The sequence below is a fragment of the Anomaloglossus baeobatrachus genome, chromosome 11, assembly GCF_048569485.1.
Source record: "Anomaloglossus baeobatrachus isolate aAnoBae1 chromosome 11, aAnoBae1.hap1, whole genome shotgun sequence".
NCBI classification, from domain to species: Eukaryota; Metazoa; Chordata; class Amphibia; order Anura; family Aromobatidae; genus Anomaloglossus; species Anomaloglossus baeobatrachus.
The window spans coordinates 176,601,178-176,614,927 of NC_134363.1; the positions used below are offsets into that span (position 1 = coordinate 176,601,178).

General features: G+C 49.2%; 1 protein-coding gene across 2 annotated transcripts in view; it reads left to right on the forward strand.

The window, feature by feature from the left end:
- Window positions 1–13,750, forward strand: part of ALG9 (ALG9 alpha-1,2-mannosyltransferase) — a 121,988-nt gene that overhangs the window by 25,249 nt on the left and 82,989 nt on the right. For both annotated transcript variants that reach the window (XM_075329179.1, XM_075329180.1), the window contains exon 8: window positions 5,286–5,391. In XM_075329179.1, coding sequence (XP_075185294.1) covers window positions 5,286–5,391 — 106 coding nt within the window. The remainder of the gene's footprint in view (window positions 1–5,285; window positions 5,392–13,750) is intronic.

The window sequence follows — 13,750 nt, forward strand, 5'->3', positions numbered from 1 at the left end:
CTCTGCTCTGGGACATCCTGCATTCTGCATCTCTGCTGAGGTGCTGCGACTGGGTGTCCGGACTTCGGGATCTGGAGGGCACACAACACCGCGCTCAGCGGTCTGGTAAGCCACAGCCGGTCTCTGGTTGTGGACCTCTGTATATTCCCCCTGGGGTTCATTCTCTGCAAAGCCCCCACTCCAGCAGCATGTCTCACACAAGGAGCAAGGCTCCAAAGCTTTATTCTGCATGCACTGCATGTAAGCTCCTGCTGCCTGAGCCGAGCACCTATCCACATTGTGATGTCTGCTCTAACTTGGCGGTGCCACAGCCTGGAGTCTCACCCCCAGTGGTCTCTCAGGCTGCTGCTGCACCTGTGATTGAACCCCCGGCCTGGGTAAAGTCCTTTTCTAGGTCCATATCCCAGTCATTTGCTGAGTCCATGGGACTTTTGTCCAGGACTTTGATGAATATGCATCAGCCTCCTCACAGGGTGCCTCTAATACTCTTGACAGAGGACTCCTATCCTCTGACCTCCGTCCATCGGAGCTCACGGAGGATTCATCATCTGATCCCAGACCCCGTCCTTCTAAGAGAAGGCGCAGGGTTTCCTCCCCCTCCCCATCCCACGGCTCTGTCTCAAGAGCTGACTCTCAAGATGAGGAGGATGCCCTCACGGGGGGCTCGGAGGCTATGTATCCCATCGATTTCTCTGAGGGTGACTCAGATCTTAGTGACTTGATTGCGTCTATTAATTCTGTACTGGATCTCAATCCGCCAGTGTCAGAGGAACAACCCTCTCTGGCAGAAAAGCACCAGTTTACCTCGCCTAAGAGAGTGAAGAGTGTGTTCTTTAACCACTCCAGTTTTCAGACCGCTGTGACCAAACCCAGGGCCTGCCTGACAAACGCTTTCCAAAGCGTGGTTCTGATGACCGGTTTCCATTTCCACCTGAGGTGGTCAAGGAGTGGGCTCAGTCCCCAAAGGTAGACCCTCCAGTGTCTAGGCTCTCAGCCCGGACCGTTGTGTCGGTGGCTGACGGCACCTCACTTAAGGATTCCACTGACCGCCAGGTTGACCTTCTGGCCAAATCTGTGTATGAAGCTGCGGGGGCCGCGTTTTCCCCGACTTTTGCAGCAGTGTGGGCTCTCAAAGCCATCTCTGCTTCTCTAGAGGAGATGCATTCCCTCACCAAGGAATCTATGCCTGAGGTGGTTACCTTAACTGCTCAGCCTTCAGCTTTTTCATCTTATGCCATGTCTGCCATGCTAGAGGCTGCTCACCGCACTGCGGTGGCTTCAGCTAATTCTCTTGTTATCCGCAGGATTTTGTGGCTTCGAGAGTGGAAGGCAGATGCTTCTTCCAAGAAGTTTCTTGCTGGGCTCCCTTTTGCTGGTTCACGGCTGTTTGGTGAACAGCTGGATGAAATCATTAAGGAAGCTACTGGTGGGAAGAGTACTTCCATGCCACAAACCAAGACCAGGAAACCCGCCCAGGGAAGGAATCAATCGAGGTTTCGTTCCTTTCGTTCCTCCAACTGGTCATCCTCTAAGCCTTCCGCCTCGTCCGCTAACTCAGCCAAGGATCAGAAATCCAACTGGCGCCCAAAAGCGCGTCCGCAGAAGACTGCAGGAGGTTCTGCCACTAAGGCAGCTTCCTCGTGACTCTCTGCCCGCTCCAGCCACGTCCTGAGTCGGTGGCAGGCTCTCCCACTTTGGCGACGCTTGGTTAAAGCAAGTCTCCGATCAGTGGGTGAGAGACATCATATCTCACGGCTACAGGATAGAATTCTCTTCCAGCCCTCCAAACAGATTTTTTCTCTCAACTCCCCCCTGCTCCAAGGCCGCCGCCTTCTCGCAGGCCGTGGCGTCCTTGCAGGCAAATGGAATGATTGTCCCAGTTCCCGCTCAGGAACGGTTCAGAGGTTTTTACTCAAATCTCTTCCTAGTTTCAAAAAAGGACGGTACCTTCCGGCCCATCCTGGATCTCAAGCTTCTCAACAAGCATGTCCGGGTGCGGCATTTTTGCATGGAGTCTCTGCGATTAGTCATTGCCTCTATGACCCAAGGGGAGTTCCTGGCGTCCATCGACATCAGAGATGCCTATCTGCATGTGTCACATCAGCGTTGGTTATGTTTTGCGATAGGAGAGGATCATTTCCAATTCGTGGCTTTCCCCTTCGGGTTAGCCACGGCCCTTCGGGTATTCACCAAGGTCATGGCAGCAGTGATTGCGGTCCTGCACCTCCAGGGGTTAGCAGTGCTTCCTTATCTGGACGACCTTCTGGTCAAGGGTACATCCAGCGCAGACTGTCAGCGGAGTGTCTCGCTCAATCTCGCCACCCTAGCCCAATTCGGGTGGCTTGTCAATCTTCCCAAATCCACTCTGACTCCGACCCAGAGTCTCACGTACCTAGGGATGCAGTTCGAGACTTTGCCGGCACTTGTGAAGTTGCCCTTAATCAAACAGCAGTCTCTCCGGCTAGCGGTGCGCTCTCTCCTGAGGCCCCGCCGTTATTCCCTCAGGCGCCTGATGCAGGTGCTGGGTCAAATGGTGGCCTCCATGGAGGCGGTTCCCTTGCCCAGTTCCATCTGCGTCCTCTGCAGCTGGACATTCTCCGCTGTTGGGACAAGCGGCCTTCCTCCTTACAGAGGTTAGTGGCTCTGTTGCCACGGACCAGGAGCTCTCTTCAGTGGTGGCTTCGACCCCTCTCCCTGTCCCAAGGGCGCTCCTTCCTGACTCCGTCCTGGGTGATTCTCACCACGGATGCCAGCCTATCCGGCTGGGGAGCGGTACATCTCCACCACAGAGCACAGGGCACTTGGACTCCGTCCGAGTCAGCCCTATCAATCAATGTGCTGGAAACCAGAGCTGTGCTTCTAGCTCTCCTAGCCTTTCACCACCTGTTGGCGGGCAGGCACATTCGAGTCCAGTCAGACAACGCGACAGCGGTTGCCTACATCAATCACCAAGGCGGGACACGCAGCCGCCTGGCAATGTTGGAGGTCCAACGCATTCTTCAATGGGCGGAGGACTCCAAGTCCACCATATCCGCAGTCCACATCCCTGGTGTAGAAAACTGGGAGGCAATTATCTCAGCCGTCAATCCGTGGACGGTGGCGAGTGGTCCCTGCACCCGGCAGTGTTTCAGTCAATCTGCCGCAAGTGGGGCACTCCGGACGTGGACCTAATGGCATCCCGTCACAACAACAAGGTTCCGGTTTACGTGGCTCGCTCCCACGATCCTCAGGCCTTCGCCGCGGACGCTCTGGTTCAAGACTGGTCCCAGTTTCGTCTGTCCTACGTGTTTCCCCCTCTAGCTCTCTTGCCCAGAGTCCTGCGCAAGATCAGAATGGAGGGCCGTCGAGTCATCCTCATTGCACATCTTCCGGACCGTCCAGACCTGCTCTCGCAAGGTCCGTTTTTCCGCCCGAATTCTGCGGCATTCAAATTGACGGCGTGGCTCTTGAGTCCTGGATTTTGACGGCTTCTGGTATTCCTCTTGAAGTCATCTCCACTATGACTCGGACCCGTAAGTCTTCCTCCGTCAAGATCTATCACAGGACTTGGAAAATTTTCCTGTCCTGGTGTTGCTCTACTGGCCATCCTCTTTGGCCATTCTCGTTGCCGACCCTTCTGTCTTTTTTACAGTCCGGTCTGCAGCTAGGACTGTCCCTCAACTCTCTCAAGGGACAAGTCTCAGCTCTATCAGTGCTGTTCCAGCGGCGTCTCGCCCGGCTGGCTCAGGTCCGCACCTTCATGCAAGGTGCGTCTCACATCATTCCGCCTTATCGGCGGCCCTTGGATCCCTGGGACCTTAACTTGGTCCGCACGGTATTGCAGAAACCCCCTTTCGAGCCCCTTAGGGAGGTTTCTTTGTATCGTCTTTCTCAAAAGGTGGCCTTTCTAGTGGCCATAACTTCTCTCAGGAGAGTCTCTGATTTGGCTGCGCTCTCCTCGGAGTCACCTTTTTTGGTTTTTCACCAAGACAAGGTAGTTCTCTGTCCGACCCCGGACTTTCTTCCTAAGGTGGTCTCTCCCTTCCACCTTAACCAGGATATTTCCTTGCCTTCCTTCTGTCCGGCCCCTGTTCATCGCTTTGAGAAAGCGCTGCATACTCTAGATCTGGTGCGTGCTCTCCGGATCTATGTGTCTCGCACCGCTGCGCTTAGGCGGTGCACTTCTCTTTTTGTGATAACCACAGGGCGGCGCAAGGGTCTCTCTGCTTCTAAGCCGACCTTGGCCCGTTGGATTAGATCGACCATTTCGGACGCCTACCAGAGTACTCAGGTGCCTTCCCCGACGGGGATCAAAGCACACTCGACCAGAGCTGTCGGTGCCTCTTGGGCTTTCAGGCACCAGGCTACGGCTCAACAAGTCTGTCAGGCTGCCACTTGGACTAGCCTGCATACCTTTTCGAAGCACTACCAAGTGCATGCTCATACTTCGGCAGATGCGAGCTTGGGCAGACGAATCCTTCAGGCGGCTGTCGCCCATTTGTGAAGTTAGGCTCTGCCTACTTCTTAGTTTTCTGTTTATTCCCACCCAGGGACTGCTTTTGGAACATCCCATGGTCTGGGTCTCCCAAAGGAACGATAAAGAAAAAGAGAATTTTGTTACTTACCGTAAATTCTTTTTCTTTTAGTTCCGTATTGGGAGACCCAGCTCCTCCCTGTTGCCTGTTGGCAGTTTCTTGTTCCGCGTGTTATCACCGGCTGTTGTCGTGGACAGAGTCTCCGGTTGTTCCGGCTCTTGCTCTGTTCTACTTGTGGGTGGCTATTCTCCTTCAGCTTTTGCACTAAACTGGCTAGGACTGGCTCACCAGGGGGTGTATATGCTCAGAGGGAGGAGCTACACTTTTAAGTGTAGTACTTTGTGTGTCCTCCGGAGGCAGAAGCTAAACACCCATGGTCTGGGTCTCCCAATACGGAACTATAAGAAAAAGAATTTACGGTAAGTAAACAAAATTCTCTTTTTTTGCTCATTTCCAGCTTCTTCACTTTGCCTGATGGACACAGTCAGCAAATGACAGACCCTATTGATTTTGGTCCGGATATGTCCATAGTTTTGCAGGAAAATTGCTCTCCGGCAACAGTGTTTTTTTCCTATTTTCAGAGGACCGAGCTTCACACCGCTCTCTGTACTGAGCTTGTATATTATTGAAATGTCCTCTCCTGATTGATCTTATATTGGTGATCGGTTCCGTGTTTTCCCCGTGCGTTGCGTCTGTACAGCATCGTACGATTCCTGTGCCGCCGTCCTCCATGCTCAGTATTTGATGACTTTTCTCTTTCCTCTTCCGCAGGGGCCCCTGGTGGCTATCGATAGCTATTATTATGGGAAGCTGGTGATCGCGCCTCTTAACATCATCCTGTATAATGTCTTTACTCCTCACGGACCCGATTTGTACGGTATGTACCCGGTGCACTCTGCACATGGCAAGAGAAGGGTTCTGATGGCACACACGGGGCAAATAACACTCAACAGAGCAAACTTCTTACTGTACACCTTTCTTGTTCTATGCTGCTGTATATACTCATCCGTACGGCCCGGTCATGGCGTAATAACTGTATATAGCTCTCAACTAAATATCTCATCTAAATTGTATTTCTAAATTCAGGGACATTCGTGGTTTGGTAATGCCAAGTGATCACACGCTGCGCCTAAAGGGTTTTTCCAGGACTGATACATTGATGATCAATCCTTATGACAGGTGATCAATATCTGATTTGTGTGGATCAATCTCAGCACCAAGAGCTGTCAATCAAAATGCCGATCCCTGCGTATAACCACCACTTTCTGTATACTGATCGGTGACTACAGTGATGACTCAAATCCAGCAGACTCTGGGAGGAATAAAGTTCATTTTCTCCCTTCCCCACCCCCCACACGCTTTCAGTGCATTGAAATGTTATATTAACCCCATATTCGTAGGTTAATATTTTTTTGGGGACATGACCGGCGTCATTTTAAAAAATGCAATCACCGGTGTCCTCTTGCACCGGCTCCCGTTGGTCCCCCCGCAGGGTGCCGATTATTTTGCCATGGGTCTGCTGAAGTCACACATAGCTCCCATGTTGGTCGCCTGAGGCTCAACCTCGTAGGAAGACATAAACGTAACTATATACTGCAGTGTATATTATCGGCGATCACATTATATTGTAGTCATGTAGAATAAACCAGACAAAAACCTGGACTGTTTTTGGATGCACCTACTCTGTACGACCAGCAGGGGGCGCCCTTGTACCACGTGCATTGTGAAGCGTGGCTGGATTACGTCTCTGCTAGCAGATTACACATCGGGAGTACGTTTACTCCAAAAATGTTTGCACCTATTGTGACATTCCAGTCGCGTTTTAACATGTAGGAAAAGTCGCCATCTGCACAAAGTTCTGCAGTAACGAATTGGACACTTTATCTCTTGTAGTTAAAAAGTAAGTTGGCACTAAATGTAATAAAGGGAACCTTTTGCCACGTTTCCCATTGTTCCCAGCAAATTATATTTCCTAATTGAGATCCTACAGACTTGCCCCTTGCAGACTTGCCCCGTGCAGACTTGCCCCGTGCAGACTTGCCCCTTGCAGACTTGCCCCTTGCAGACTTGCCCCGTGCAGACTTGCCCCGTGCAGACTTGCCCCGTGCAGACTTGCCCCGTGCAGACTTGCCCCTTGCAGACTTGCCCCTTGCAGACTTGCCCCTTGCAGACTTGCCCCTTGCAGACTTGCCCCGTGCAGACTTGCCCCGTGCAGACCCGTTCCCTACCTCTAATAATGATCATGATTCAGGTTAAAACACCCCCCATCTCAGTAAGTAATGATTTCCGGAAACATACACCATCAATTCATCAATGCCGAGGGTATGACATCTGAGACCCCCACCCATCCCGAGGATTGAGGGGCTTCAGCTTTGCATCCCCTTCACTGTTTTTCCTGCAGAGCGGCGCTCCCGATTAATCCAGGAAACTGCAGCTGGATCCGTATAGTTGAATACCGCCGCGCTATGGTGAGCGGACGGAAATGACTCTATGCAGCGGAAAACCGAAGGGGACGCAGCACCGGACCCTCTTCTTTCCCAGATACCTGCTTTTTGTTTTGTAGTCTCTGATCTGAATTTCTATTAAAGGGATTTTCCTAACTTTGATATTTGGTAAAAAAGGAGTATTGGAGTATCCCTTTAAAAATCGAGAACCATCCATCCCTTTTAAATCATAAGTGAGGAGTCCTGAATGGTCAGATTAGTCCGTACATGTATAATTGATGCTCGCAGCTGTATACTATGTAGTCTCGGTCTCGTTAGCATGACGTGTGAATTGCAGGGCCGCGTGCCTTTAAACATGACTCACCCTGGACTCTCGGGTACTTATTTATTTTTCTGCCTCCTCTGCACAGACACCTTGCGTCAGCAGCCGACGGATCTGGTGTGCAGTGACGCACTGTGTCCGTGCAGCTCAGCTGTGACGCGTAGGGACCGCTGCTGATTACAGCCCCGCGCACAGATAACCGCTGCTTCTGCTTTTTGTTAATGAGCACACCGGGGGGGAGCGGGCGCGGAGCGAGTGCACGCTGAAAGGTAAAAATCCTGTACGGGGCAGACAGTCATAGGAAAAGCACTTATCACACGGGGTTCGTTCTGGCTAATTGCACTTTTACTGAAATCTTCACTATAAAATATCGAGCGTCACGTCCGACGCGCACATCCGCGGTGATAAATGGTCTGCAGCGTCATGTATGCAAGAGTATAAAGGGAAAAAGAAAGTTTGCATAATAAAGTCTGAAAGGAAGAACGCATATGGTTTAATTTTATATATAATATAATATATATCTCTATCTCTATATATATATCTCTATATCTATATATATAATTGCCTTATTCTGTCTGTCTGTCTGTCTTGCTCCAAAATTGTGTCCTTACGGTGGCACAAAGCGGATTGGCCGCTGGCCTCGCCATGGCCCCGCCCCCCCCCCGCACGGATTGGTCGCTCGCCCTGGCTCCCCCCCCACACGGATTGGCCGGCCGCTCGCACAGGCTCCGCCCCCCCACACGGATTGGCCTCTCGCCCCGGCACCCTGCACGTATTGGCAACTCTGCCACGCCCCGCCCCCCTCACGCAATGCACGCTCGCTCTGGCCCCGCCCCCCGCACGCATCCCCCGAACTGACACGGAGACACGACTCCCAGGTGAGTACTGTACCCCCGGGAACCCACATCAGCGTACGCCGCCAACCCAGCCGACACAAACCCTCGCATTGCTGGGGTTTGCCGCCGTATGCTGGTGTGGGCTCCCGTGCAAGTGGGGGACGGTATGCGCTGGTAACCATGGTAGCATAGTTACCAGCGCATCAAGGTCCTGCAGCGGCGGAAAATCCACACGCACACACATAACAGACACACAGACACACACACACACACACACACACACACATCAGATCACACTCACTCTCACACACACCTCACACACACATCAGATCGCATCCACACACTCACAGCATCCGGAGATATCGCTTGCTTCTCGGCGGCGATACTGTGCTGTGAGCTTCCAGGACCTGCCGGAGGATCACATGGCCAGAAGCATGTGGTATCTCCGGGTGTTGTGAGTGTGAGCGCGTATGTGCAATATCGTCAGTGTGTGTGTGTGAGTGTATGCGATCGGGTGTGTGTGTGAGTGTATGCGATCGGGTGTGTGTGTGAGTGTATGCGATCGGGTGTGTGTGTGAGTGTATGCGATCGGGTGTGTGTGTGAGTGTATGCGATCGGGTGGGTGTGAGTGTATGCGATCGGGTGGGTGTGAGTGTATGCGATCGGGTGGGTGTGAGTGTATGCGATCGGGTGGGTGTGTGTGTGTGTGTGAGTGTATGCGATCGGATCTGTGAGTGTCGGCAGAGGAGCACGGCGTGCTGGAGGAGGCTGAGAGGAGAGAGGCTGATGCTGGGGGAGGCTGGGAGGCGGAGGCTGATGCTGGGGGAGGCTGGGAGGCGGAGGCTGATGCTGGGGGAGGCTGATGCTGGGGGAGGCTGGAAGGAGAGAGGCTGATGCTGGGGGAGGCTGGGAGGAGGGAGGCTGGGAGGAGAGAGGCTGATGCTGGGGGAGGCTGATGCTGGGGGAGGCTGGAAGGAGAGAGGCTGATGCTGATGCTGGGGGAGGCTGGAAGGAGAGAGGCTGATGCTGGGGGAGGCTGATGCTGAGGGAGGCTGGGAAGTGGAGGCTGATGCTGGGGAAGGCTGGGAAGAGGGAGGCTGGGAGGAGAGAGGCTGATGCTGGGGGAGGCTGATGCTGGGGGAGGCTGGAAGGAGAGAGGCTGAGGCTGGGGGAGGCTGGGAGGGGGAGGCTGGAAGGAGAGAGGCTGGGAGGGGGGAGGCTGAGAGAAGAGAGGCTGATGCTGGGGGAGGCTGAGGCTGGGAGGAGAGAGGCTGATGCTGGGGACAGAGAGGCTGATGCTGGGGACAGAGAGGCTGATGCTGGGGACAGAGAGGCTGATGCTGGGAGGAGAGAGGCTGATGCTGGGAGGAGAGAGGCTGATGCTGGGAGGAGAGAGGCTGATGCTGGGAGGAGAGAGGCTGATGCTGGGGACAGAGAGGCTGATGCTGGTGCAGCATGGGGGATGGAGCACGATGGGGGTGCGCAGCATGGGGAATGGAGCACGTTTGGGAGTGCGCAGCATGGCGGATGGAGCACGTTTGGGACTGCGCAGCATGGCGGATGGAGCATGTTTGGGAGTGCGCAGCATGGCGGATGGAGCACGTTTGGGAGTGTGCAGCATGGCGGATGGAGCACGTTTAGGAGTGTGCAGCATGGCGGATGGAGCACGTTTGGGAGTGCGCAGCATGGCGGATGGAGCACGTTTGGGAGTGCGCAGCATGGCGGATGGACCACGTTTGGGAGTGCGCAGCATGGCGGATGGACCACGTTTGGGAGTGCGCAGCATGGCGGATGGAGCACGTTTGGGAGTGCGCAGCATGGCGGATGGAGCACGTTTGGGAGTGCGCAGCATGGCGGATGGAGCACGATGGGGGGTGCGCAGCATGGGGGATGGAGCACGATGGGAGGTGCACACCTCCCCCCAACACACACACACACACACACACACACACACACACTGGGAACCACAAACACCGCCCTACACAGACACCCACACACACAGACAACGCTGCACACACACAACACCCAACACACAAACACCGCGGCATACATAAATATACGCACATACCGCACAACACACACATTGCACAAGACATACCTCCCCCAAAACACACCACACTCACACAAACCGCGCAACACACACACACACACACACACACACAACGCTACAGACACACAGCGCTCCACAAACAACGCAACACACAAACACCGCTATCACACCCAGACAACACCCAGAACATGTACAGCGCCCTACACAAACACTTGGTAAACTACACACAACAACATCTATATATATAACAAAAATCATACATGAACTACACAATACGTAAATTCTAGAATACCCGATGCGTAGAATCGGGCCACCTTCTAGTATATATATATATATATATATATATATATATATATATATATATATATATATATATATATATATATATATATATATATATATATCTCTATATATATATATATATATCTCTCTATATCTGTTATATATATATCTCTCTCTCTGATTGATATATATATACATATATATATGTGTGTGTAGATATATATATGTATGCATGTGTGTGTATATATATATATATATATATATATATATATATATATATTTATTATATGTATATTAGATATATATGTGTGTGTGTGTGTGTATAATATAGATATATATATATATATATATATATATATATATATATATCTATCTATATTATACACACACACACACACATATATATCTAATATACATATAATAAATATATATATATATATATATCTATGTATATCTATATCTCGTGTGCGTGTGTACATATATTATAATATATATATATATATATATATATATATATATATATATATATATATATATATATATATATATATATATATATATATATAATATATATAATATATATATATATTATATTTATAGAGCTCTGGCAGAAATTAAGAGACCAAAACAAAATTGTCAGTTTTTCTGATTTTTCTGTTTATATTTTTGATTAAAATGTAAATTGTTCTTTTATTCTATAAACTACTGACGACGTCTCCGAATTTCCAAACAATACATTTTGTATTTATTTTCTGAAAATGAGAAATGGTCAAAATAACAGAACAATGCACAGAATGCACAGCGCTTTCACACCTCCAATAATGCAAAGAAAACAAGTTCATAATCCTTTAGAAACAACAATACTAATAATGTTTTATCTCAGGAAGATTCAGAAATCAATATTTTGTGGAATATCCATGATATTTTACCCCAGCTTTCATGCGTCTTGGCTGCTTTCCACCAGTCTTCACACTGCTTTTGGGTGACCTTATGCCTCTCCTCACAATAATGTAAGCAGTTCTTCTTTGTTTGATGGCTTGTGACGATCCATCTTCCTCTTGATTACATTCCAGAGGTTTTCAATGAGGTTCAGGTCTGGAGATTGGGCTGGCCATGACAGGGTTTTGAAATGTTGGTCCTTCATCCACACATTGATTGACCTAGCTGTGTGGTATGGCGCATTGTCCTGCTGGAAAAAACAGTCCTCAGAGTTGGGGAACATTGTCTGAGCAGAAGGAAGCAACTGTGTTTCCATGATAACCTTGTATGCGGCTTGATTCATACGTCCTTCGCAAAGATTAATCTACCCAATTCCAGCCTTGCTGAAGCATCCCCAGATCATCACCGATCCTTCTCCCAGCTTCGCAGTGGGTGCAGGACACTGTGGCTTGTACGCCTCTCCAGGTCTCCGTCTAGCCATTAGACGACTAGGTGCTGGGCAAAGCTGAAAATTAGATTCATCAGAGAAGATTACCATTGGCAAGCTTCAGCCTGGCTCTCCTTTGCTTGATGAAAGGCTTTCTTCTAGCTTTACATGACTTGAGCCCTGCCTCTAGGAGCCTGTTAGACAACCAGGTGTTGGGCAAAGCTGAAAATTAGACTAGAGATTACTCCAGAAATTGGGCAGATTAAAGTTTGCAAAGGACGTATGAATCAAGCCGCATACAAGGTTATCCTGGAAAAACAGTTGCTTCCTTCTGCTCAGGCAATGTTCCCCAACTCTGAGGACTGTTTTTACCAGCAGGACAATGCGCCATGCCACACAGCTAGGTCAATCAATGTGTGGATGAAGGACCACCACATCAAAACCCTGTCATTGCCAGCCCAATCTCCAGACCTGAACCCCATTGAAAACCTCTGGAATGTAATCAAGAGGAAGATGGATAGTTACAAGCCGTCAAACAAAGAACTGCTTACATTTTTGCACCAGGAGGAGCATAAGGTCACCCAAAAGCAGTGTGGCAGACTGGAGGAAAGCGGCCAAGACGCATGAAAGCTGGGATTAAAAATCATGGTTATTCCACAAAATATTGATTTCTGAAATTTCCTGAGATAAAACATTATTAGTATTGTTGTTTCTAAATTATTATGATCTTGTTTTCTTTGCATTATTTGAGGTGATGAAAGCAATGTGTATTGTTTTTGTTATTTTGACCATTTCTCATTTTCAGAAAATAAATACAAAATGTATTGCTTGGAAATTCGGAGACGTCGTCAGTAGATTATAGAATAAAAGAACAATTTACATTTCACTCAAAAATAGAAAGAGAAAAATCAGAAAAACTGTCAATTTTGCAGCGGTCTCTTAATTTTTGCCAGAGCTGTATATATTTAAATTATATTATGCGTGCATGCAATCATGGCCGAAATTCAGCCTTGAAATTGTTCCAAAATTAAGTATTTCTCCCTGAAAATTATTGGAATTACATGCTTATTTCTTGTGTGTGTATTGCAAAACTGAAAAAAGGCAAATTGGACATTTCACACAATACACCAAAAATGGTCCACACAAAATTGGGTAAAGCACTTTGTTTCAATTATGTGATTCTCGTTCAAATTCTCTTGTAACAAGTAACAGGTGTGGGCAATATGAAAATCACATAAAAAAAACAGATAAAAAGGGAGAAGTTGACTAAATCTTTGCTTTGTGTGTCCACACTAAAGGCCCCGTCACACACAGAGATAAATCTTTGGCAGATCTGTGGTTGCAGTGAAATCATGGACATATTGTTCCATTTGTACACAGCCACAAACCTGGCACTGATTGTCCACAATTTCACTGCAACCACAGATTTATTTCTGCGTGTGACAGGGCCTTTAGCCTGGAGAACAGGAAGAGAAAAGTCTGAGGACTTGAGAATCATAATTGTTTAAAAATATCAGCAATCTTAAGTTTTCAAGTCCATCTCTGAAGATCTTGATGTTCCTTTGTCCACGTGCACAACATAATCAAGATGTTTACCTACAGTACGATGGGTTGTAATGTCCCTGGACATGTACAGCAGAGCAAAATTGATGAAGGATAATAATGCAGGATGGTCCGGATGGTGGATAAATAGTCACAATCAAGTCCCAGTGAAATTCAAGCTGTCCTGCAGGCTCAAGGGGCATCAGCATCAGCGCAAACTATCCGTCCCAATCTCTGAATGAAATGCTATGAAGGAGACCCAGTAGGACTCCGTTGCTGACACAGAGACAGGAAAAAAAAGCTAGACTGCAGTTTGTCATAATGTACTTGAGTAACCAAAATCCTTCTGGGAAAGCGTCTTGTGGACAGATGAGACCAAGACAGAGCTTTTTGG